Raw genomic sequence first — 24,739 nt, 5'->3', positions numbered from 1 at the left:
CATCTTCCCATCATCCTATTTATATCATTCTCTGGTGATATTTAGGGTCTTACTCATGAATGAAATAATGTTAAAGAATAAGTGGTGGAAAATGCAAATAAGAGATTCTTTATAAATGCCAAAAGCTTCATGGTACAGAATCTAATCTTTTTCCAATACAGAGTTGCTTTTATGATGCCTTCCTTTTATTAACCCCAAGCCAGCCTTGGAGGTCACAAATCTCCCTCTTGTATTTGGATCTTTAAGGAAAACAAACAAACAAACAAACAATCTGTCAGCCCTAGGCAAATGTTAAGGGTTTTATAGCTGGTGTCATATAAGTGAGTGTATAGTACTGTCAGAAAGTAGAGTGCACTGCATTTTTTTATTGCAAGGAGCAAGGAGTGTTCAGATTCGTTCTCAAACCCTCCTTCTACAAGTGCCTGTTTGGGTGGCTACTGTGCCTACATGCTTATCTGAAACTTTTTCTGTCTCCTGCCCTTGTGGAACTGCCCTTACCCACCCCCCTCCAGCCTATGGCTGCAAATGCCTTGTGAATCCCTGGCAGACTAGACTAGGTAGGATTATGCCCTGAGTGAGGGTCATATCTTGAATCTAGAAACTGTAAGGAAAAATCCAGCATCCTGGGAAATATGAGTATGGTCTTGGTATTCAGGGAGGTGGGACTTCTCCAAATCCCAGACAGAACTTGCTTGGGTGCTGCCTGGCAAAGATTAGGACTGGATGCCCCCAAGGAATAACAGAGAAAACTGTCTTTGCAAAAGGAGGATGCTCCCACTTCTAATTTCAAGTTACTCATTGGTGACCTGGGTCCATTTCCAGAGAGTGCTTGGTAGTGGAACAATGTCTAATTGCTGCTAAAGTCAAGGAGCTTGATACTGTGAGTAACCTCAGAGAGCTGCTATTATTTTTTTCCTTGGGAGTGCTGCAGCTTTTAATGACTTGAAACCAATTTAGGTGGGAAATTGCTTAGCAAGAGGTGATCACTTTTGCACAGTATCAGAACCAGAGAAAGGAATTATGTCATGGTTGCCCCCGCTACTGTGACCTATTCTTTCATGCCAGCCATCACTCAGATAAGGAGGAGGCAGCCCTTTCTGGGCCCTGGTGAAGAGAGCAGAAAGCAATTTGGAAGGGGAGAGAAGTTCTGTTTATTTTTTGAAAGCCTACCGTGTGCAGTTTTCAGAGCAAACCTGCCTGGCGCCCATTAATTCTCAATAAATACTGGATTGTCCCTGAATGAGTCATCTGTTTGTTGTTGGACTGACCAGAAACACATAAATCGGCAGTGTAGTTGGCGCCATCAGTGAGCAGGTTACCCTCTGTGAATTCCCTGATGGGCGGGACGAGGGAAATAGCTTTAGAGTTGCTTTCAGGCCCGCCTGTTAGGAAAGAGATTCTGTTGATCCTTAGTGAGCAGAGAAGAGACGGCTTTCATTTCCCTCAGCCACCTGCACAAACTATGATCCATGGGCTGAATCTGGCCTATCACTTGCTTTTACAAATAAAGTTTTATTGGAACACACACTCGGTTGTTTACACAGAGTCTGTGGCTGCTTTTCTGCTACTTAAGTACAGCTGAGTAGTTGTGGCCATATGGTCTCCAAAGCCTTAAATAGTTATTATCTGGCCTTTTATAGAAAAAGTTTTGAGGCTCCCTAGTCCAAAGCAATGGGTGCTCCAGGGATATTCCCTGAAGGCTAATGTCATCTGATAGCTCATAGACATGTCCAGTAGCTCATCATCTAAGCTCTGTATCATCTGAGAATGCTTGAGCACACTGAGTAGGTAGTCCTCCTCTGCCTTTCCACCATCTAACAGCACGTAGGCACCTAGTTCCATACCACCTAGTAGCATACAGGCTGTGTCCTTTCTTGTCCTTTTCAGGCCTAACTCTGGTGGCACACAGACTTCACCCTCACTACCCTGGACCCAGCCTCACTCCTGGCCTGGCCTAACTCCCCCCTGAAATCTGTTGAGCAGTCTCTATGTACCAGGCACTCTGATCTACATATATTATTCTTTTCATCCTAAACAGAACTACTTGATGGTCATTATCTCCATCATGGAGAAATGGGACTGACCCTCAGGGAGATTAAGTGGCTTGTTCAAGGTCACACAGATGTGAGTAAGCCACAGTACAGTAATATCTCGCTCCAACTTTGCCTCTTGCCACAGGGTTACATCGCCATTTCCATAACCAACGTGTCTGCACCCTCCTTGCCTACTGTTCGCTTCTGCTTCTATTTCCCTTCCTCTTTTACACCAAAGCAGCAAGATATATGGCTGGCTCCCATGTTTAAAAGCCTTACCTCTCTTTCCATGTGACATAGCAGAGGTTATTTAGGTCTGCAATTGTATCTTTTGATTTCCCAATTATTAAAAATATCAATTAGAGAAACTCTGGGATGCAGAATGGAGCTGGCAAGTGGTTTGAATTTATATGATAATAACTATGTCACATGAAATCAGACTTTAAATGTTGTTGGCGGGACTTTATTTTTCTTGAGCTTGATCAACTCTCTCAAGTAACATCCAGCCATAACACAGTTTCTGTGCAGTGCCAGGGCTGACCCAAGCTGCCAATTTATTAAGACTTTTCATAAATCAGACCTAATATTTAATAACATTGTCAAATAGAATATAGTTTAATAGTTTAAATGTCAATCTTCACAGCTCACTGGGCTCTTTGAATAAATAGACAAGTAGCCAGTTTCAAACCCTGTGGCTGGAGACAGTATTTTTCTGAGGGATGTTACTGTGGAGTCGAGCAGTCGTAACAGAAGGTGGTTTTTTTCCACTCAGTAAATATCGCTGAGGTCATAAAGTGTGAATGCAAATACAGGAAGAAAACGGGCTCACAAATCTTATTTATTTCCACACTGATCTAATGCTTGCCCTGGCGCCAGATTGCGTGTGGGTATCACCCATCAACACCTCCCTTTCTTTCTTTCCTGGGGCTCTCTGCTTTGTGACAGGGGATGCTCTCATTGTGTATACTCCCCACTGCGTGCCAGGGACCATACCTTATGCAGAAAAGTACTACAGTCTTCCATGGGGGATCAGGAATTTTGATGCCCCACATTTGGAAGGAGAGACGTGAGGAAGCATTCTGGTTCCATGACATAGTAGATGTCCTTATGGAGGAGCAGGAAGAGGCTTATCTGGGATGACACTTCTTTGTGTTTGGGAGATGCTGGGTTCAATGATCAGGAAGATTTTGTCTAGTCAGTGAAAGGGACCATTGATGCAGGTCTGACCCCATTCCCTGCCGCGCTGCCCCCTCCCACCCCTGCCACCTGCAACGAAAAGGGCTGATATAAACTAGGCAGCCCTGTACAGTGGGAACCAGCAACTCTGTTAGCAGCGGTAGGCCTTGTGGGCAAGCCCCAAGACACACGTTCTGTCCTTTTCCTGCTTCGAAGTCAATGCAGATTGGGGATTCCAGATGCCTCATCCTCTCAGACACTCACATTGGATAATCATCCATCTCTATTCTTTTGCACTTGTTCAAAAGGTACTATATCCTTTTTGCAAGTTCAATGATCTCTTTGTCCATTTATTTGCTAATTCATCTATTCAAGACATGTAATTTGAATAGTTTCCACCTAAGAGCTTGGAGATGTGAATTTAAGTTCCACTTTCCACCAGATTTAATCGGTGGCTTTGGTCAAGAGAATCCACCTCTCTGGGCTACCTGTGAGACCAAGACAAGCCTGCCCAGGTTAGTTGTGTTTACCAGTGCAGAAGTGGTTCCACTCTGGTACAGTGTCCAGTGTGGACTCCGGTGGTACAGCTGACATTGAGTAGATGTCAGCAAATTGCCTTAGCACTTTCTGTATATTAGAAAAAGAGCATGATAAAAATATGAAGACAAATAGCACTTAGTCTTTTTATGAGGTATAATTGACAAACAATAAAACTCACGTACATTAAGTGTTTATTTCATGGGTTTAGACTAATGTATACAACTGCGTAATCACCACTCCAAAACAAGATATAGTCATCCTTCAGTATCTGAGGGGGATGTGTTCCAGGACACTGCAGATACCAAAATTCATGGATATTCAAGTCCCTTATATAAAATGGGTAGTATTTGCATATAACTGCAAGCATCCTGCTGTATGCTTTAAATAATCATCAGTCATTATAAGGTTACTTGCAATACCTAATACAATGTAAATACTATGTAAATAGTTGTAAATACAATGTAAATGAAGTGCAAATCAGTGCCAACAAGCAACAAATTCAAGTTTTTCTTTTTGGGATTTTCTGGAATTGTTTTTTTTATATTTTTCATCCTACACAGTGGTTAAATTCACAGTGCGGAACCCACAGATACAGAGGGCCAAATGTGTAGAACATTTCCATCATCTTCAAAAGTTTTCTCATGTTACTTTCTAGAAATGTCTCCCCCTGACCTCAACAGCAACCAGTATGAATTTCTGGTGGGCTTCCCATGTGGGGCTAGTGGTAAAGAACCAGCCTGCCAATGCAGGAGACACAAGAGACATGGGTTCCATTCCTGGGTCGGGAAGATCCCCTGGAGTAGGAAATGACTACCCGCTTCAGCCTGGCCTAGAAAATCCCATGGGCAGAGGAGCCTGGCAGGCTACAGTCCATGGGGTTCAATGAGTTGGACACAGCTGTGTGACTGAGGACATGAGGCACTTGATGAATTTCTGGTGCGCGAGTGCTTGTTCAGTCATTCAGTCGTGTCTGCCTCTTTGTGACCCCATGGACTGTAGCCAGCCAGGCTCTTCTGTCCATGGGATTTTCCAGGCAAGAATACTGGAGTGGAGCGCCATTTCCTCCAGGGGATTGTCTGACCCAGGGGTCAAACCATGTCTCCTGCATGGTGGGAGGATTCGTTACCACTGAGCCACCTGGGAAGCCACAGATTATATTTACATGTTCTTGTACCATTTATTTAAAATACTTATATTTAATTAACAAATGACTAGATGCTTTGATTGAAAATCAACTGGGCATATGTGTTGGTCTGTTATTAGATTCTAGATTCTCTCTTCTGTTGCCCTGATCTATTCTTATGCTAATAAAAAGTCTTAATCACTATAGCTTTATAATAATTCTTTAAATCAGTCTGTGCTTTCAACTAAGAATATTTGGAGAGTTCTAGAACTTTTGCACTTCCATTTAAATTTTATAATCATCTTGTCAGTTTCCTTAAGAAAACTTGAGATTTTTAATAGCTATTACATTGATTCTATAGATACTTGGAAGGAAAGTTATAACCTTACACTGTTGAGTTTTTAAATATGTAAACATAGTTTTTCCTTTTAAAACATCAACTTTTGATATTATTGACTTTTCTCAGTTGTTTTATCTTATTGATTCAGATTTTTGGTAATTTTTTTTCTTGTGTCTGTGCTTGTTACTGAAAGGTATGCATGGGGGTGTCTGGCTGCTCATCACTCAAAAGCCAGTAAACAGGCCACGTTGGTGGAAAGGAAAGTTTGCTTTATCTCTGATGCTGGCAACTGGCAGGGGGGAGGGTGGCAGACATCTGTCCAAAGGCCGACTCCCCCACCCCTGGGAAGCAGGGGGTGAGAGCTTTTATAGACAGAGTGGGGAGCGGGCTACATGCAGAAACGGCACAGTCATCTCTAACAGTCATCTTCAAATTGGTCATCAGTGGCCTGACTGGCATCATCTTGGTTGTTTAGATACAGTTCATCGTCAGTTTCGGGTCCGTTTGTTCCCATTTGTTTGTGGTCGGTTCTCGGAACTGTGGCAGCTCGTGTCCTGGGTCCGGTGTGGCTATCGTGTGCTTAACTTCTCCGCCTGGTGTTCTGGTATCCATAAGACGGCTCACGAGATGTGGCTCAGAATATTATCTACAGCTCTTGAGAAGGAACTGAAGGTCCTTACTATTCTTTATGACCACATCACTATGATTTAGTCTCCTTTGACTGTTTCCTTTGTTTCAGCATTTCTCACTTCTCTGATTAAACTTATATTTTGACTAAAGTTTTCCGCCGGCAAAAGGCAGGCAGAGGACAGGGTGGAGAGGCAAGGACCATATGGTCCTGCTCCGCTTCATGCTCAGACATTCAGTCGTGTCTGACTCTTTGGGACCATGGACTGTAGCCTGCCAGGCTTCTTTGTCCACGGGATTCTCCAGGCAAGAATTCTGGAGTGGGTTGCCATTTCCTCCTCCAGGGGATTTTCCTGACCCGGGGACTGAGCCTGCATCTCCTGCATGTCCCCGGCATTGCCGGTGTATTCTTTTACTACTGAGCCACCAGGGAAGCCCAGTACAAGTATTTAAAGCTATACATTTCCCTCTAAGCACTGTTTTAGCTGAATTCCATGAACTTTTATATGCTGTGTTTTCATTAGCATCGAGTTCAGAACATAAGGCATTGGACTTAGCTGTTGCTTTTTTTCCCCAAGGTATCCCTATTGAGTTCTGAAGGATAAAAAAACAGCTGTGATTTAGTGTGGAAAAGGGTAGGAGAACAGAAATGAAATATTTATTCTGCTTAGTGAGGTTAGGAAAGCTTCCTAAGGTAGTCCTGTCATGTACCTACATATTACAATCCAGACTCCTCAATTCCTTTTCAGTTTTGAAAACACAAATGTGAGAATGTGAGAGAAAACTGACAAGCAGGAAATAAAATACATAGAAAAAATAAGGGAAACCAGAGAGGCAGAAAGGAGAGTGGAATACCATGAGAACAAAACCCATTTTTATTTCTGCTAAATGTATAGTTTCCTTGTAGGAGAATGCCGGCAGTGGGATTTTCGTTGTTTAACAGTTGCTATCTGCAGAACCCCTTCTCTGGGTCTCTGGCAGAGTTCTGGGTGTCTTGATCTTGTAATACAGTTGAGCCTTCCTCACATGATTTAAATCTGTGAAGTGAAAGTGTTAGTTGCTCAGTCATGACTGACTCTTTGCAACCCCCTGGACTGTAGCCCACCAGGTTCCTCTATCCATGGAATTTTCCAGGCAAGAATACTGGAGTGGGTAGCCATTCTCTTCTCCAGGGGATCTTCTCAACCCAGGGATCGAACCCAGATCTCCCGCATTGCAGGAGGATTCTTTACCAGCTGAGCCACAAGGGAAGCCCCTTTAAATCTGTGGTCCAACCCAATTCCAAGGGCACTTAGATGAAATATCCCCCAATCCATGCCAACGTTTAAAATAAGAGGTTTTGAAAGGAAATATTAGATTATACATTTATAATTTGAAAATATATGTCATTTAAATATCACCATTTTTAAAATGTTAGAATATTTCTAAAAATAAACAGAAAAGAACCAATCAAATGTATATTTTTCAACCACCTAAACAAGACTCTAGGAACTCTTGTATTTCTGGGAAGTCTTTTTAAATCTCTGTAAATATTTTGGATAATTATGATGTTAGAGAAAATATATTTTATCCTGCACTTTCTAACACTGTTGTAAAACTTTAAAAACCATTTTAGTGGCTACTTAATATTTCATCAAATATATGTAAAATTAAACATTTCCTTCTTGAGTATTATTTGGGTCTATTACAATTTTTCACAAATTACAAATAACGCTATAATGAGCACCTTATTGCCTAATGGTTGTTCAGTTACTATATTTATTTCCTGAAGTCAAATTCGCAGAAGTAGAAGCATGGTGTCAAGAAAGGATATAAACATTGAAAGCTCTCAACAAAATATTACTGAGTATTGCCAGAAGCACAGCTTTGAATAAATTACATTCTATCTTGGGGATCAAAAGAATACAGGCTTCAGTGGTTTTTTTTTTTTTTCCCCATTAAATCCTTGTGGATTTATCTTTAGTAGGAAAAGTCTTTTTATAAATTGGTATTTTTCTACTTTTCTAAAATCCTTTATTGTGATTTATAAAAATGTCTTTCTTTCTCTTCATATAGGTATATATGTATTTTGACTTTATTTTGCTTTATTGCTCTGGGGACTGAATGGAAAAGAAATCACTTTTTCTTCAACTCACTTTTTCCTTGGCCTACATTAGACAAAATTCATGACTCTTGGTTCATTCGAGGAAACTGAATAGATGGTTAGATACCTACCTTTGTTTTATTAATCAGAATTGATGTACATAAAACACGAGTACGCAGTGGTTGCTCTTTAAACATTCGAGTTTTTCATTCACTCATTCATTACCCTTGCCTGGAGAATCCCTTGGACGGAGGAGCCTGGAAGGCTGCAGTCCATGGGGTCGCTAAGAGTCAGATACGACTGAGCATCTTCACTTTCACTTTTCACTTTCATGCGTTGGAGAAGGAAATGGCAACCCACTCCAGTGTTCTTGCCTGGAGAATCCCAGGGACGGGCGAGCCTGGTGGGCTGCCATCTATGGGGTCGCACAGAGTCGGATACGACTGAAGTGACTTAGCAGCAGCAACTCATTTAGTAGTGCTGAGCTCAGTTAATATGTAAGAGTGTGGCTGATGCTTTCCTCTTTAAACTGAGTTAGCTTTAACAAAGTCTCGTTTAGTATGGTATGTTATTTCAAAAAATGTGTTTCCTTTCTTACTTTACCCAGAGTTTTCCTTCCTTCCTTTGGGGCCTTGCATCAGTGTTTGAACAATCAGAAGGTTAATTTAATAGTAATGACTACCATTAAAGAGGCCTGGGATGGATCAAGGGTGGGAATTGAAGTTTTTTCCAGGCATTAAATTAGCTGAACTGACTTCTAGACAACTTGTTTATTAATTAGGAAACTAGGGTTTAAAGAGGGCAAGGGACCTTCTGAAAATCAAGTTTGAGTCAATATCGAACCCAGGCTTTGAGCTCAGTACTTTTCTCACTCTAGCTCCTGTGTGACTCGCTGCAAAATACGGAGGCGATGCATGATCAGAATGAAGCCTCAGCTCCTACTTCCACTTACCTAGTGTCTTCATCACAGGAAACCTGAGCGGTTTCTTCCCCTCTCCCCTGCTCTGCACACCCAGGATCCTCCTGCTTGGAAAGTCTTCCCTTTCCTTGTTGGCCAGGCTGACTCTTGGTTATCTCCCTGGCCTCAGCAGGAGCATTTTCTCTTCCTGACCCCCAGTGAAGCTCCTTCTTTCTCAGGGCAGGGTCAGGGGCTCCCCAACACCCTGTGCCTCCCACAGTCCAGGCGCATCAGATGCCGCCCCATCTTCAGAGCCCTGCTCTGTCGCATGCTGTCTGGACTCTGAGCCTCCATCGTGCCAGGCCTGTCTCTTACTCATGTGTTGTCCTAGGGCCTAGTTAGTGGTACGTGCAGCGGCAACACATGTGGGCATCCAAATGCTTTCTCTTTATAAAAATCAACAAAATAAATAATCAGTAAGTGAAAAATAAGTGACAGTATTTGAAAATACACCCATGGGCATCTTTCTTCAAGAAGAAAGAGCAGGACTGCTGGGATCTAGTTGCAGGGAGAGCAAAAAGGGGTGAGGAAGGGTGAGGAGGGCAGGTGTTCAGTCGGTCTCCTGAAGCAGGTTTCCATACGATTGACTGAGTTGTCCCCTCATAATGCCCTGCAGCTTAATTTTGTTTGATGATGATTGGTTTGGGATAATACAGTGCAAAGATCGAGGAAAGCCCCCTCTGTGCCTCCTTTATAAAATTACTTTGCTTTGGATTTTGAACATTGCCAAGCAAATCTTGTTATGAAATCTTCAATTACTTTCTTTTGCGATTTTTATAATTTGCTAGGGTAAGCTCTGGAATCAAACCAATATCCGCGCCATCATGCTAACGCTGATTATTTTCAATCCTCATTAGAAGGGTGGGAGGCTGTTCACTCCCCCTAAACCTGATTTTATTCTTCAGATTTCCTCTGCCCCGTAATTTGCTTTGTACCCAGGTCTCATACACTTCACCTTAGTGCTAGCTATAAATGTGGGCTGATTCCATTCTATGTGTTCCACTGAATATTATGGCTTTGAGTTTTATGACTTAAGTTTTTGTATGTTGAACTGAATTGTTTTGTTTTTTGATTACATTAAAATCCAGAAGCAGTAGCTGGTGAGAACAGTTTTGATTTATTGTGTCAGTCAAGTTGTTGGCAGTTTTTGTTTACCTTATCTTTATTTCCATTTTCTTGGTATAATGTTGTTTGTCCAAGAACAAAGAAAGAGAAGAAGGGAGGGAAAATAACATTTATTAAGAAATTACTATGTGTGATATTATGTTCATACACTTTGTTTTCACCATTGAGGGCATCTTGTGATATTTCCATTTTGAAAATAAGAAATGTAAAACTCAGAGTTTAAACAATTTGCCTGAAGATTATTGCACTCTTTCTACCTCCATGTATTTACATATATAATAGAATATTACTCAGCCATAAAAAGAATGAAATATTGCCACTTACAGCAATATGGAGGGACCCAGAGAATATTATGTGCAGTGAAATAAGTCAGAGAGACACAAGTGCTGTATGATATCATTTATGTGCAATGTCTAAAAAAATACAAATGAATATGTGTGCAATACTGAAATAGATTCACAGACATAAACAGACACGGTCGCCAAAGGGGAGAAAGAGTCGGGGAGGGACAAATTAGGAGTATGGGATTAACAGGTACAAACTACCATCATAAAATAGGTAAGCAACAAGGATTTACTGTAGAGTACAGGGACTATGCCAATTACCCCTGATATCTTGTAATAACCTACAATGGAATATAATCTTCAAAAACCAAACAAAGGACGAACTCACGATGCTGTACACTCAAAACTCACAACATTGCAAATCGACTATTCTTCAGTTTAAAAAACAAAATAAAAACACAACAAAAAACCTTTTGGGGTATAAGCAGTTGTTTCCACTGTGAGGGGAACCTCTGATGGAGTCTCTTTACTCTCTGACATAGAGATCCTTAGATTGGCTTTGAACCTTAAATTTAAAAATTTTAGCGTGTGAGTGTGTGTGTGTGTGTGTGTGTGTGTGTGTGTGATACACATAAACAGAAGTGGGCAAGGAGAGGCAGAGAGAGAGAGAAATGAGAGGTGGATTAACTCAAATCAGGAAGAGTGATAACAGTAAGAGCTCAGAAAAGCATGCCTCCCAAGGCTCAGACAGAGGAAACAGGAGTGGCGAGGAGCCTGGTAAAGGGCACTCTCAGCAGTGAAATTTGGTATTTCTGATATTTGAAGAATCTTCACATGGAAGGAGTCGGGAAGGGAAGCTTTCCCTGCAGCCCCGGTCTCAGACCTCAGTTGGTGATGTGGGGATGTGATGAGCAGGCATTGCTACCCTTTGGAGTGAGTGCTCAGTGTCCCTGAACCATGCAGTTGTCCTCTGTCGGGGCCATGCCCCTGCAAGCCCCTCTAGTGGTTCATCTTTCTGATTCTTTGACTTTACAAAGCTGTACCTCCTGATAGGCAGAGCTTAGAGCTGGTTCTGTGAGGGAGGGGAGTCCATTTGGATCTTTTCACTCAGGACGTGACCTCTTCTGTGGCTCCTCAAAGTGTGAGAGGCTGTTGTGAGAGCCTTTCTCTCTCTCTCTCCCTCAAGGCTGACATTTTAGCAAAGGCCATAAAGGAATCCTTGCCTACAAATGGGATTAGAGAATGAGACAGCTCTTCAACATAAGCCCCGCAGGGATGGTCTCTGAACCAATTAAAGGATAGTTTTTAATATGAATCGTGATCACATACAATTTTACTGCTTCCCTCCTCGTCCTTTATAGTCTGAGTTGCCAGTTCCCAAAGACCCTTTATGGCTAAAGAAACACCAAGATGTGACTGCAGACAGCATACAGGCTGGCCTCAGGGGCAGCTTCATGAAATCTCACTGGCACTTTGTCTCAGTGGAGTCAAGTGCTCAGTTAAGACCACATAGCATCCAGGGAAGAGTGTGGGGTCTGAGTTAACGAGAACTGGGTTTGTGCCAGAGATGAGATCTTGGCTAAGTTAACTTACTCCTGAGCAAAGTTATCTCATCTGAAAAAAGCAGGAATAATAATACTGGGTCTTCCCAGATTTATTGTAAAGTCCAGAGGTGATGTGAATGGATGAGTACAATGCCTTGTAGAGTGAATTTTAACATAGTAGTTTCCCAGGGGTGTTCTTTGGGCCTTTAGCATCAGCCTCATCCAGGAACATGTAGAAATGAAATTCATGGTCCCTACTTTAGACCTAATGAATCAGAAGCTGGAGAAAGGATGTTGAGGGGAGGCTAATCATCTATGTTTGAACATGCCTTTGAGGGGATCCTCAGGCCCTCTCAAGTCTGAGAACATATGCTTGAATGAACAGTACTTACTGGCATGATTGTTATTTTAATAATATCAGTATTTGACTTATTCTTGAATCTTAGGAAGTGACTCTTAGCCAGAAGCCAAGGCGACCACTGATACTCTCCATGAAATCAGCCTCTGAAGGACTCTGCGGGAGAAAGAAGGGTGGAGGGCAGACTGGGAGGGGCAGACAGCACATAGCCAGTGCAGCCTGCGTCAAGTACCCAGGCTTCTCAGATTCTAGGAGTCATGCCTTCAGATTCTGCATTTACCACTTTACACATGTTTATTGAGCACCAGCTGTATGCCAGACATTGTGCTAGGGCAGTGAAAAGGACACGCATGGCCAAGGGGCTCACATCCTTCCGTGTGTGTGTGTGTGTGTGTGTGTTCATGCCTGTGTGCACACAGGGAGTATTTCAAGGCCCTGTCTCCGGGCTTCTTCATGGGATGTTTGACCTCAGAGATGCCTGTTCTCTGCGCTGCATGGGTTCATGCATTCTTGGGTTGCTTCCCTTTCCTCCATGGGCCTTTCTTATTCTGTATTCTTGTCTCTTCCTAATCTGTTCAATATCTAAGCAAACCAAATTACTTTCTTTAGACAATTCTTAATCTTTCCCATGGACTAACTCAGATTGTTGTTTACCATGGTGTTGGGACAATTTAAAGTTTTGACAAACCACTGAAAATCGATGTGTCCCTTTGGCCTGCTGAGAAGGTTGTTTACGACCCCAGTTTTGCTGATGGCGTGCAACTTCAGACTTCTGAAGAAGGAGCTATTGATTCTTCCAAATTAGGGCTTTTCTTTTTTCCTTGGTACCAAACCAGCTTCTCCTCCCTGGGAGATGTGAGAAACCTTCTCCCACTGAGACAGTACTTGGTTCACTAAGATTCTTTCTGCCTAGAGTGCTTAAGGCCCTAAATGGGAAAACAGCTATAAAGCTTCCATAAGGTCAGGTGCTGAAGGTGGACATCATGAGCAAAGTTTGTCCAGAATCTGGCAATCTGATAGGAGCCAGCTGCTCAGGGAGCTCTAGATGCCTCTCTGGGGCTCCTGATGTTGAGCTTTTGATGTGGATAAGGGAAGGCCACTTGTGGCCAAGGAGACCTGGGAGGATGCTGTGCCAGAGGGGCTGGTTCTATAGTCTTGAGCAGTCTTCTCTGAGTCTCGATTTCCTCGAGAAATGGGCACAGTTTGTACTGTGGAAGTTTATCCTGAACTATTTTAGAAGAGAATGGATGGGAAGGCATCAAGTAGAATGATTTTCTGGAAGAAGATGTAAAGTGTGACTTTCCTTTAATGTTTGCTTTTAGTGATCTTGGTCTCAACCCTGTGTGATTCCCTCTTCCATTTTGGGCCCTTGCTCAAGACCCTGCTGCTGCTGCTGCTAAGTCGCTTCAGTTGTGTCCGACTCTGTGCGACCCCATGGACTGCAGCCTACCAGGCTCCTCCGTCCATGGGATTTTCCAGGCAAGAGTGAGCCATAATATTCTTTTCCTTCTTAAACCTACTCTCAAGAGAAGATCAGAAATTCATTTCACTGAGGTTTCTATCATTGGATCCCAATTTTAGCACATATCAGGGTCACCTGGAGAGATTATTAAGACAGATTGGTGGTCCCCACTCCTAGGGTCTTTTATTCAGTGGGTCTGGAATAGAGTCTGGGAATTTACATTTCTCTGGTGATGCTGAAGCTCTTGGTCTAGGGAACACTCTCTGAGAACCACTGGTCTGTATTATAAACTTGGAGGATGTTAAAGCTGGAGAAGATCGTAAGGACTGTCTGGATTCATTTTCCAGTTTTACAAAATGATAGTGAGTTAGTAAGATTGTGACCCCATCTTACAGGTTTTCTAATTTGCCAGGCTGGTGACCGAGGACAATTTCAAATGTTATTTTCCCCGAGGCAACTGCATTTAATGAGAGTCCAAACTTTAAGTTGTAAGGATGATGCCGGTGATGATTTTCGTGATCACAAGGATAGTGTCTTATTGTTCAAGTTCCTTTGCCTCAACCACTTTCGGTGCTGTCTCTTTGTGTGAGAAGGTGGGGATTGCTACTCCTGTCTCCTGGACGAGGTGACTCAGGCAAAGAGAGTTCAGGGGCCTGGCCAAGGACACTGGAAAAAAGGCCTGCTCTGCTCATCTCCAGACCCTTGCTCTCACCCACGTACCATGCCACGCTTTCTATGAAAAGGAGTTGAAGATTCTGTAAAGGAAGTTGAGGAATCCAAGAGAAGGTAATGTTAGGCTGAGAGCATTGATGGCCTGAGAAAGGACTTGGCGTTCTCTCCACCTCTAGCTCTGCTCCTGACTCTTCTGTGTCACTCTAGAACACAGGAGTGCAAGAAGCGGGAAGGCAATCATTGGCAGAAATCATTTTGCAGACCTCCTGCCTAGCCATCAGAAGCTGTTTTCTGCTGCGATTGCCCTGGGGTGGCTCTGCCATCTTGGTCCCCTCACCCAGGTAAGGGGCAGCCTCACTCGACCGACCACCAAGACAAAACCTCAGGGCCCAGGCCTGTGCTCGTGGCCACACGCACACGGACACGCAAGACGCCTCCCCACCAGGTGCTCTTGCTGCCCCTTGGGTCATGTTATCTCATTGTCAGTTCCATCCTGTTCACTCTGGTCTGAAGCCAAGAGCTGAATTGACTTTGTACCGTGAGGACGCTTTAGGAAAGCGGCCGTGGCATGAATCGTGGGAGAACCCAGCTGCCGTCTCCTCCCACCCCACCCCTCCTCTCCACTGGGCCTGCCCTCCTTTGCCTGTTGGTTCTGCTCCAGGGCTGGTCCAGGAGAAGGGTCATTATCTTTCTCTCCTTGGGGAGCAGGTTTCCTTGCAGCCTCCTGAGGAGGCATGGGAACACTTCCTAGGGTCCCGCTGAGTGTCTGCCTTACCTTTTCGCATCATTTTGGAGGCCTCTTCCTTCTGTGCTGAGAGACCATCGAGATGTCTCCAGCTGAAGGTCTCCTTTCTCTAAACTCCATTTGGTCTCTAGGTGCTGAACTCTATCTGAGCTCAGCTCTCTGCTGCTTCCCTAGGGTCTGTGGTGCTCACGTGCACACTCGTGTGTGCACACACGCTTCCACACGTGCATATATTCATGCACAGACATCCTCACGGGCACACACACACCCCACACACACCCCACACAGAGCATGCTGCTGACTTAGCCAAGGCGGAGGAATGATTGGCAGGAGGGGTGGAGGTGGGAGGAAAGATGAGTTAATGACAGTCGATGGACTGATCGTCAACCTCGAGCTGGGGGCGGCCAGAGGAGAAGGAGGAGCTTGTGTTGGTTCCTCTTTGTGTGCCAGGCACAGTGCACTGTCTCCTGTAATTTCATCCTCAGAGTAGTCCTCTAGGAAGTGATTGTCAGCCCCAGGTCTATAGGTGCGCCAGGCTTCCCATGTGGCTCAGATGGTAGAATCCACCTGCAGTGCAAGAAACCTGGGTTCGATCCCTGGGTCAGGAAGATCCCCTGGAGGAGGGCTTGGCAATCCAGTCCAGTATTCTTGCCTGGGAAACACCATGGACAGGGAAGCCTGGTGGGCTTCAGTCCATGTTGTTGCATAGAACTGGACATGACTGAACAGCTAACACACACACACGGTAGGTTCACCAAAGAGCCGGGATGTGCCTTCATCCAGATCCTGCTCTTTTCACTGCCCTGTGCTCTATGATGGAGGCCGGATCACTAAAATGACCCTCTTCAGCAGCTGGAACCACAAAAGAAATGTTCACTGGGCTGCAGAAAGCATCAGGCACCGGAGACTAAAAGAAACCAGCAGAAGTCACCCATGACGGCATGACCCAAAGACAGTGTTTGATACTTGGTTTTGATTCTCCATAAAGATGAAGGTGAAAGAGGAGAGTGAAAAAAACTGAGGTTCAGAGATGTTAAGCATCTTATTGGCACTCACACAGCCAGCAAAAGTGGAGTTGGTGTTCGTATCCATACGGTTGGAGTCCAGAACCCGAGCTGGTTCTTCTTCCCCATGGGTAGTTGTTCCTCCTAGCAGGGTATGTTCTTTTAAAACAGCATAGTAACGGTAACATAATATTCCATCACCTAACACATCATTTACCTAGCTGATTCTCAATTGTTGAGCATTTAAATTGTTTCCAATTCTTGCTAGTTTAAACAGTGCCCTGAGACTCCTTGTACAAACATCTTTTCTGAAACTAATTCCTTCGAGTGAATCCCTAGGGGTAGATTTGCTACATATGCACATTTTAAAAGCATTTGACTCACCCCACCGCATTGCCGTTTCAGAAATATGCAGCCACATTCCTACAAGCAGACTGTAAAATTGTGCTTTTCTCCGTAGATGGTCTAGATTTTACTGTTGCCCCTTGTGATTTGGCCTAGTGCATAATAATGGATCACTGTAGCCAGGATTCAGGCTCCCTGTGGCGATGTGTTGTCATTTTGTGACATGACCGTAGGAGCTAAAATTTGGGATGCCGAGCTCTGCTCTGTGAGGGTCAAGGGTGTCACTGGACGGTTACTGCCCATGAGTCTGCATAAGCTTTCCAAGGCGTCCCTCGCACCCTAACACCCGCATCCGCAGACGGCACAGGCTCCTGTGTCCTACCTCACAGCTGTCAGCCATGCCACGAACCACCTCTAAAGCTGGAGGAAGACAGTTCCTGGGGCCAGAGAAACCCATGCTCTGCTCTCTGCCCTGCTCGGATGTGTAAATGGAGGACTGGGGAAACTGCTATGGTACCTGATCCTCTGAGCACTTCCCAGGGGAATGCTGCTGGTGATAGAACCCACAGGAATGGCAATGACAGCCTTTCTCCTGGCTCTACTACTCACTATCTGGATTCATTTGGGACAAGTCAGTTCATTTTCCTGAGTCTCAGTTTCCTCATCTGTAAAATGGGTTCATGTTCAGCTCCTCCGAATTATACCATGGAAAAGGAATCAGGTTTCTGACAACCCAGCATCCAGCAGGTACTTCATAGCGACCCTGGACCTAGCAATGCAGATCCCTGATTTCCTTTAGCACTTCTTTTTTGAGAGCATTTGTGTTTGATGTTTGTAGCACCTACATTCTTGTTTGGGGCGGATAATGGGTTTGCTTGTCCCTTTCCAAATGCAGTTAGGATGGAGTAGAAGAGTGCTGTGAAGTTCTTGCCTCCAAGGCTGTTGTCTCGGAAAGTTTGTGCCCCAAGTGAGTTCTGCGAAGGGCCGAATCAGTGGTGCAATGAAGGGCGATGTAGTCTCATTTTATTTCCAGTGTGCAGCCTTGGAGATGAGTCAGCCAATATCCCAGCTCACTTGTGGCTCTGTATATGGTGCCCAACCTTCCTCCAGCAAAATAGGCTGATCATGCTCCTGCAAATGTAGGGAGGATGCTGTACGCACTGGGGTCAGATGGCCCCACGGTCTGGGTCCCTGTTCATTTGTAGCAGTGCACCAGTGTGTGGGTGGAGGAAGCGGCTTCAGGGATGCTCTTGGATCCTCTTTGCTAAGATGCTTCCCAAGAGACAAACTGGGGGCGGTCTGTGTACCTGCTGCTGTCCTGGCATCCTGGGAATGAACGCCCAGATGCCCTTGACTTTCTCCAGTGTCAAAGCTGTTCTCTCCTCTTTTCCTCAGAGTCCTCACATCTGTTCTTGTGTGTGTGAGCCAAATGCCTTTTCTTTTTCTTGTAGGGAAAGAAAAGACTGAAATGAAGCCAAATGTTTAGATGCAGGCCAGGAACATAAGGGAGACTTGCCCAGGTGTTTGGGTCATGTCAGGGAGCCAGTGGCCAAGAAGCTGGAGAGCTCTGGCAGACCCTTGTGTCCTGTGGACAGGCAAAGGCGCCTCTGGGAACACACAGGACAATGGAGACAGAATCGGGTGCCTGTGTAGTGTGTGATAGCATAGACTGTGTCACAAGGTTAAAGAAAATATTTTCATCAACTTGTCCTGAGAGTCATCACTAATCCCACTCCATTATGTAACATTCCTGTCCATCTTTTGGCGTATTACCTTTCACATGTATGCAAAATAGTCAGTGATTAGAAACGAGAAACACACTTAATATGTGCATAGGCCAGCCAGAGGTCATCTGACTCATTAAAGATATGACGTCTGGTATTTGTTTCTGTTTGGTTTTAATGCAAAATACAAATCTGTGGTACCACTTTCCCAAGCTTTGTAAGATGAATGTCAATAATCTGTTTGTGAAGCACTTACTGCCTACTGAGCCAACTCCAGGTGACAGAGAAGCACAGGGAAGTCGGGTGTTCTGCAGTCCATAGGGTCGCAAAGAGTTGGACACGACTTAGCAACTGAACAACAACATTGCCTATTCCTCCTAATCTCAGATAACATTCCTGTTAATTCCCCAGAGCCCCCTGGGAAGTAGGGGAAGGACAGGGCCTGGAGACACAGGAAAGGATGAGTTCGTATGAACGGGAAGTGACAAAAGAGCCACCCTGTAGAAGTATTGCTCCATGTAACCAGGGGACTCCCAGGCTCCTGCAGGAGGGTGTCTGGTTCACCCTTTCCTTTCTCTGTGAGGAGCAGCCGATGGCACACAGTTGAGAAGAGACTAGATTCCTGCCAATACTCTGTCTGTCTCCCCAAGAGACTGGAGGGAAATCCTCAACAGAAAGAAGTAGCTAATATAAATAGGAAATGACAACTATCCCACAGTGCGAGAGGTCTCTGGCATGGAGTTGAAGAGGAGGAGGGTGCAGGGTGGAGGGGGAGTGGCAGAAGTGCCTTCGCAGTGGTAGTGGCAGTGAGATAAGGGGCTGAGCTGCAGAGGAGGGACCATGAGTCACGTTGAGTAGAGATGCTCAGACTCAAAGCAGAAGATGAGCCTGAGATAGGAGGGGAGAGAAAACGAGGCAACTCTTGGATCTCTCAGAGGCAGATTTTTGATAAATTTGATGAACCCCACATATGGAGGGGCTAGAAGTTTTGGATAAGCAGCACAGAGTAAAAAGATAGATGCATAACTGCTAAGGGCTACCTGGAAAACTGATTCTGATCCTAAAGGATGAGTCTTAGGGAGGTTATGGGGCATTCATTCTGCATGGAGCAAGAAGAGGGTTTATATACAGGGGATATAGCCATGATGGATGGCATGTTTTGAGCTTCTTATAGCTGGTGTTCAAAGTGATCCTGAGAGTATGGTCCTACCTAAGAAGCCTTCTGTCTCATACAGGGGCTGTGACACACCGGGAAGCTTGGGGAGCTGTCAGCAAGGTCCGGGAATTTGTCCTGGAATCTGATGGACTTGGGAAGTGCAGGGGAGGTTTTGGTGGTGCATTTTACACAGCATGAGACTGGGGCTAGGAAAGGAGGACCCAGGAAGCTCAGGGATGCTGAGGAAGGGATGTTGGAGATGAAGGGTATTTTATAAGGATAAAGCCCCGTTACAACTGTAGCATCTGAGTTGGCCCACATATAAGATGTGGCACCTAAGGCTCTCCAGGTCCTCCCTCTTCTGGTGTCATCCTATAGGTTAGGAACTAGCCACATGCTTCTCGAAGAAGTTATATGGTAATAAATGTAGACCTTGTTTCCAATCAGGGAGAGTGAGTGTCTGTGGTCATTCAGAAACTCAAGAAAGAGGACTTCTATTTTCTTGCCCTGACTACCTTCCCGGTTAGCAGGGCTTTGTAGCTGAGACATTGTGAGCACCCCTTCCATATGCTTTCTGCATTGTCAGCTTAGGCAGCAGGACTATAGATGCAGCTTCCTTCAGGCATCTGTGCTCACCTGTCTCTTAGAACAAACTGGAACCATAGATGCACGTGGCTTGACGGATCCAAGTGGCCCATTAAAATGGCCGTAACAGGCACTTGTCAGAGTCAGTTTCCACTTGAGCTGGGCCAGCTTATATCTTTCTCCTTTCTGGGACATCACTTGAAACACGGGATCGAGATTGATCTTGATTCTTCCTTCAGCAGGACGTGCCCTTCTGAAATTGTGCAAATTGCAAGGTCTGATCGTCACACTGAATTGTGAGCATGGGTTATGAAATGCTCCAGAGTTGGGTGGAAGCCAAATATTAGGTCATAAGTCAACATTTTGTTGAGAAACTCGGTTACTAAGAGGTGGAAAATGTATATCTTTTCATGAGAAAACGTGTTTGCCAGCAGGAAAAAACTTCAAAGACTGTTATCTTCCCATGTGGAAGGAGAGAGATGAGTGTAATTTTGCAACCTGGGTCAGCGCCCTTTAGGGACTCCTGAAATTGACTTGGCCAAGGAAAGAGGCTCTGAGGTAATATTTGGATTGTTCCCTGAGGTGAGCATCAATGGGTGGCGTGGTGTGTGTCATTTCTTACAAGGTCGTCAGGCACAATTGTGTGAATGGCTATTCCTGGCAAAGGGAGCCCACCACATTCTGTCCACAAATCCTTCAGATGGAAAATTCCTGAGGAGAAAATAAGCCATCATCCCTGGTGGCTCAACTGATAAAGAATCCGCTTGCCAATGCAGGAGATTTAAGAGATGTGGGTTCAATCCCTGGATCAGGAAGATCCCCTGGAGAAGGAAATGGCAACTCACTCCAGTATTCTTGCTTGGAGAATTCCATGCACACAGAAGCCTGATGTCCGTGAGGTCACAGAGAGTCAGGCACAACTGGGCACGCATGCCCCATGGTCCATGGGCACTTAGGGTCCCCAAAGAAGCAAAATTCTGACAGATTCCATCTAAGCAGCTATGGCATTCTCTGGAAAATCTCAGTGGACATGAATACTCAATTGAACAGAAACAGAGAAGTGGAATAGTACCCTGACAGTGTCATGAGGCTTGTGGCTTCCCAGCTCGACCTGCAATATTCCAACCCCATCACCACCCCAGACTGGGATCTTCTAGCATCTAGTATGAGCTGGAGTAGGAAAGAAGAGGGCACACGTCTGTCCACTAGAGAATTAAACCAGGCTCTTTCCTTCACTAAGAACCCGATGCTCTGTTTTAAGCTGGCCAAGTGACAATGTCTAGCTTGTATTTTCTTCCACAAAGCAAGCAGCTCACATTCCTTATGAGTGCCTAAACTCCAGGCCAAGTCAGGATTATGGCTCAGGAGGTGGCGCTGGTGGTGAAGAACCAACCTGCCAGTTCAGGAGACGTAAGAGACAAGGGTTTGATCCCAGGGTCAGGAAGATCCCCTGGAGAAGGGCATGGTAACCCACTCAGTATTCTTGCCTGGAGAATCTCAGGGACAGAGGAACCTGGCAGGTTACAGTCCATAGGGTCGCAAAGAGTTGACATGACTAAAGCAACTTAGCACACTTGCAGAGAATTTAACGTCTGCTATGGATGGGTGTGATGGAAAAGGACCTGAGCTGTGGCCGAAGGCAAGTTCCTGATGGAATAATCTGCCATTGTTTTGTGGATGTAGAGATACTGACACCAGAAATCTGTTCTTGTGTGTGAATGCGAATCGACAGGGGTGTGTGTGTGTGTGTGTGTGTGTGTGTGTGTGTGTGTGTGTGCGCGCGCGCGCGCTCGCGCACTCTTGTGGCACTATAACAATCAAGACCCGATCCTTAATGGATTCTTCCCCAGGCAGAGCAAGTCTGTGACTTAGGTACCAAGTTGCAGCTACTCAGGGACACTGATCCTAGGGCTGTCTCCCTTGTTGACCTAAAGTAGGGATCAGTCAAGTTCTAAGTGGAAATTAAATAAATACTATTGTGCAGCCCTCTAAATTGCTGATCAAGAAATTTCAGTTCCCTGGGGTCAGACTTTGTGCAGTCTCCAAGGTGAGCTTGCTAATCTGAGAAACAGGTCCATGCCACTGAAACCAGGGGCTAGCTTAGAGCCCACATGTAGCTCACCTTACCCATGTCTTTCTGGAGATGTGCAGAGACAGCATCCCATCCTTCTATGTCTAATCACAGTGAGGGGCATCAACCGGGGTGGGCTCTGCAGATCCGAAAATAGGAAAGTTTGCTATGCCAGCCCACTGGGCAGGAGAACCATTCAGGAGGGGCCCCAAACCCCACCATTGAGGTTTCTCACTGCTCAAAACTAATACGGGAGGCCAGGCCTGCCTAACCGCAAGGTGATTTTGGTCTTTCAGGCAAAGAAGGGGAACTACGCCTTTCTGTGGGATGTGGCCGTGGTGGAGTATGCAGCTCTGACAGATGACGACTGCTCTGTGACCGTCATCGCCAACAGTGTGAGCAGCAAGGGCTATGGCATCGCCCTGCAGCATGGCAGCCCCTACAGGGATCTCTTCTCGCAGAGGTAGGCATGGTCAGTGAGGAGATGCTGACAGCGCCTGTGCTGGGGTGGGGTTTAAGCTTCGTTCAGGGCATGAGAGCCAACAGAAACTTGGTGATTCATTACATTTTCTTCAGCGCCGACTATGCACCAACGCATGCTCCTCCCTACACCACATCCCCAGGTCATCCTAGGCCAGGTCCCAGAGTAAAAAGAGGAAGTGTATGTTGCCTTCCCATGAAGCTGCATGGTCTTCGTGGGAGCTGAGATGTAAGCAGGCGATGCTGGAACAGGGCAGTCAGTGAGACAGAGAGGATATTCTGGGGGTGGAGGAGGGTAGAGGAGGGCATCTGACCAGACCCAGAAGACCAGGGAGAACGTCCCGGAGGAAGTGGCACCTGAGGCCTGAAGGTTGAATAGGAGTTAGCTGGAGATAGCTAGTAATTTAAAATTAAATGAAAGATTAATTGGATCTGGCAAGGTCCCAATGATAACTTCTTAAGATAAATGTTAAGTGGGACAGGTTGGTGTAGGGATGTAAGCACAAGTGGGGCCAGAGAAGCAAATTGACTCCATATCCACCTGCACAGGGGCTGAGGGGGCAGGTGCCACCTGCCGTGGCAGGAGACGGACTGGCCCTCAATTGCCTGCCTCCTCCCCATCCTGTCTAGATCAGCTTCCTGGTAATTAACACTAGCAATGGTGGGCGTACTGGGGGAAGGTGAGGGACAACGCCAGAGACAGGAGTGTTCTGGACTAAGCAAAGACCCGCAGACCTCGTCCACTGGCAGTGAACGTGCAGAGCCAGTTTGCATTGGCCTCTTTACTTCCTCTTTAGATTTTCCCGGTGCAAGTCCGTCCCTTGAGCTTAATCTTCTCTGGGTTCTTGGGCGTGATCAGCTTTCCAGGTGCTTGGTCTGGACACCTAGCCAGCCTCCTTGAGGAAGGCAGTCGCTTGTCATCCACTTCTCACTCCCCTGTAGGAACTGTCCTTAGTCTTCGATCAGGTTACCTGGTCCCGCCGAGAGGGTGTAGGTGAAGAGCATGGGTCAGCTTGGGGGCCTTTTCCAAGGAGCCAGCCTGCTAACAGGGGCTCTTGTCCCCAGGGTTGTCTAAGCTCATCGCTCACATCCTGGCCAGTGAAGGAGCAGAACAAGAGCTCTGCCTTGATGTACCAAAATCCAGACTGTGGCTAAAACATCCAGGTGAAAAGGCCAGGAAGGCACTGGGGTTTAGGGACAGCCCCCAGTTGCCTGGTGAACACATGCTTTCCAGAATTGGAGAGCATCCATTTGGAGGGGCCAGAGTTGCTAAAGACCACTCATTTAACATCCTGAAGCTCAGAGAGGTAAAGTGTGCTGAGGGCGGCTCAGGCAGCTACTGGCAGAGCTGAGAGGAGAAAGCAGGTCCTCAGGCCCCAGTGCTGTGCCCTTGTGCTTCAGATCTCTGAGACTTACTGCCTCCTCCTGCCTCCTAGATGTCGACTGGGCTCTTCCCACCATGAGCACCCAAGCCTAAAGCCCATCAGGGAAAAGCCGAGGAGGAGGGCCTGCAACCCATTCATCCAGTGGCTTGTTTGCAAAACTGGGAAAAGGGGTAGAACTAACTAAATTCAATGAGGCTTTGGGGTTTTCTCTAGAACTAAATCAAGTGTATATCCTCTGCCTCCCTTTGCTCCCCGGAGCAGAGAAGGATGACACATGAGAGAAGGAGGAGTAGTGGTTTATCGATTGCTTGGATTAAAGGCTCAGAGAAACGATGGCTTTCCTCCAAGATGTATAAGACAATGGCGTTCTTGAGGTTTACCCAATTTGGTTTTCTGATAGGGGGTGGTCAGGCCATCTACCTGTGATCACCTCTCTGAAGCAGATGGTAAGGGGACTTGTGGGACCAGCACAATGGCATCAACACCACCAAGACAGCTAATGTGTCCCAAGAGAGCGCTCACAGAAGTGCAGGGACCCCACTACAGAAGGCTTACAGTCCCCACGCACTCACCGTGCTCAGAGATCCCTTGAAAGTCTACTGAAGAGAACAGTGATGCACCGGAGAGGAGAAAGCTTGGTTCTCAACTAGATCATTCAATGGACGTGAACAACAGTGGCTAGTCCAGTTCCTGTGATATTTTAGCAGGAAGTGATTAATTACTCCCTGCTTTCATCAGAAGGCCATGTGCTCTGTGACTGTAAGTAAATGTCCCCAGTGGACTGTGCTGGCCCCTTGAAGTATTGTCCTTCCTGGGCTGGAAACATCCTCCACTTCCCCTCACCTGGGAAGATGGGTTTGTACTTGGGGGAAACACTCAGGACTTCAGGTTTCCAACCTACTGCTGCCAGTAATTCTTT

General features: G+C 45.6%; 1 protein-coding gene across 2 annotated transcripts in view; it reads left to right on the top strand.

Annotated features, from left to right (window-relative positions):
- The window catches only part of GRID1 (glutamate ionotropic receptor delta type subunit 1), a 689,685-nt gene that overhangs the window by 648,473 nt on the left and 16,473 nt on the right, over positions 1 to 24,739 (top strand). For both annotated transcript variants that reach the window (XM_027962365.3, XM_042241196.1), the window contains exon 14: positions 22,252 to 22,418. In XM_027962365.3, coding sequence (XP_027818166.2) covers positions 22,252 to 22,418 — 167 coding nt within the window. The remainder of the gene's footprint in view (positions 1 to 22,251; positions 22,419 to 24,739) is intronic.

Source organism: Ovis aries, chromosome 25, assembly GCF_016772045.2.
Source record: "Ovis aries strain OAR_USU_Benz2616 breed Rambouillet chromosome 25, ARS-UI_Ramb_v3.0, whole genome shotgun sequence".
NCBI lineage: Eukaryota > Metazoa > Chordata > Mammalia > Artiodactyla > Bovidae > Ovis > Ovis aries.
This window is presented reverse-complemented; position numbering and strand designations above follow the sequence as displayed.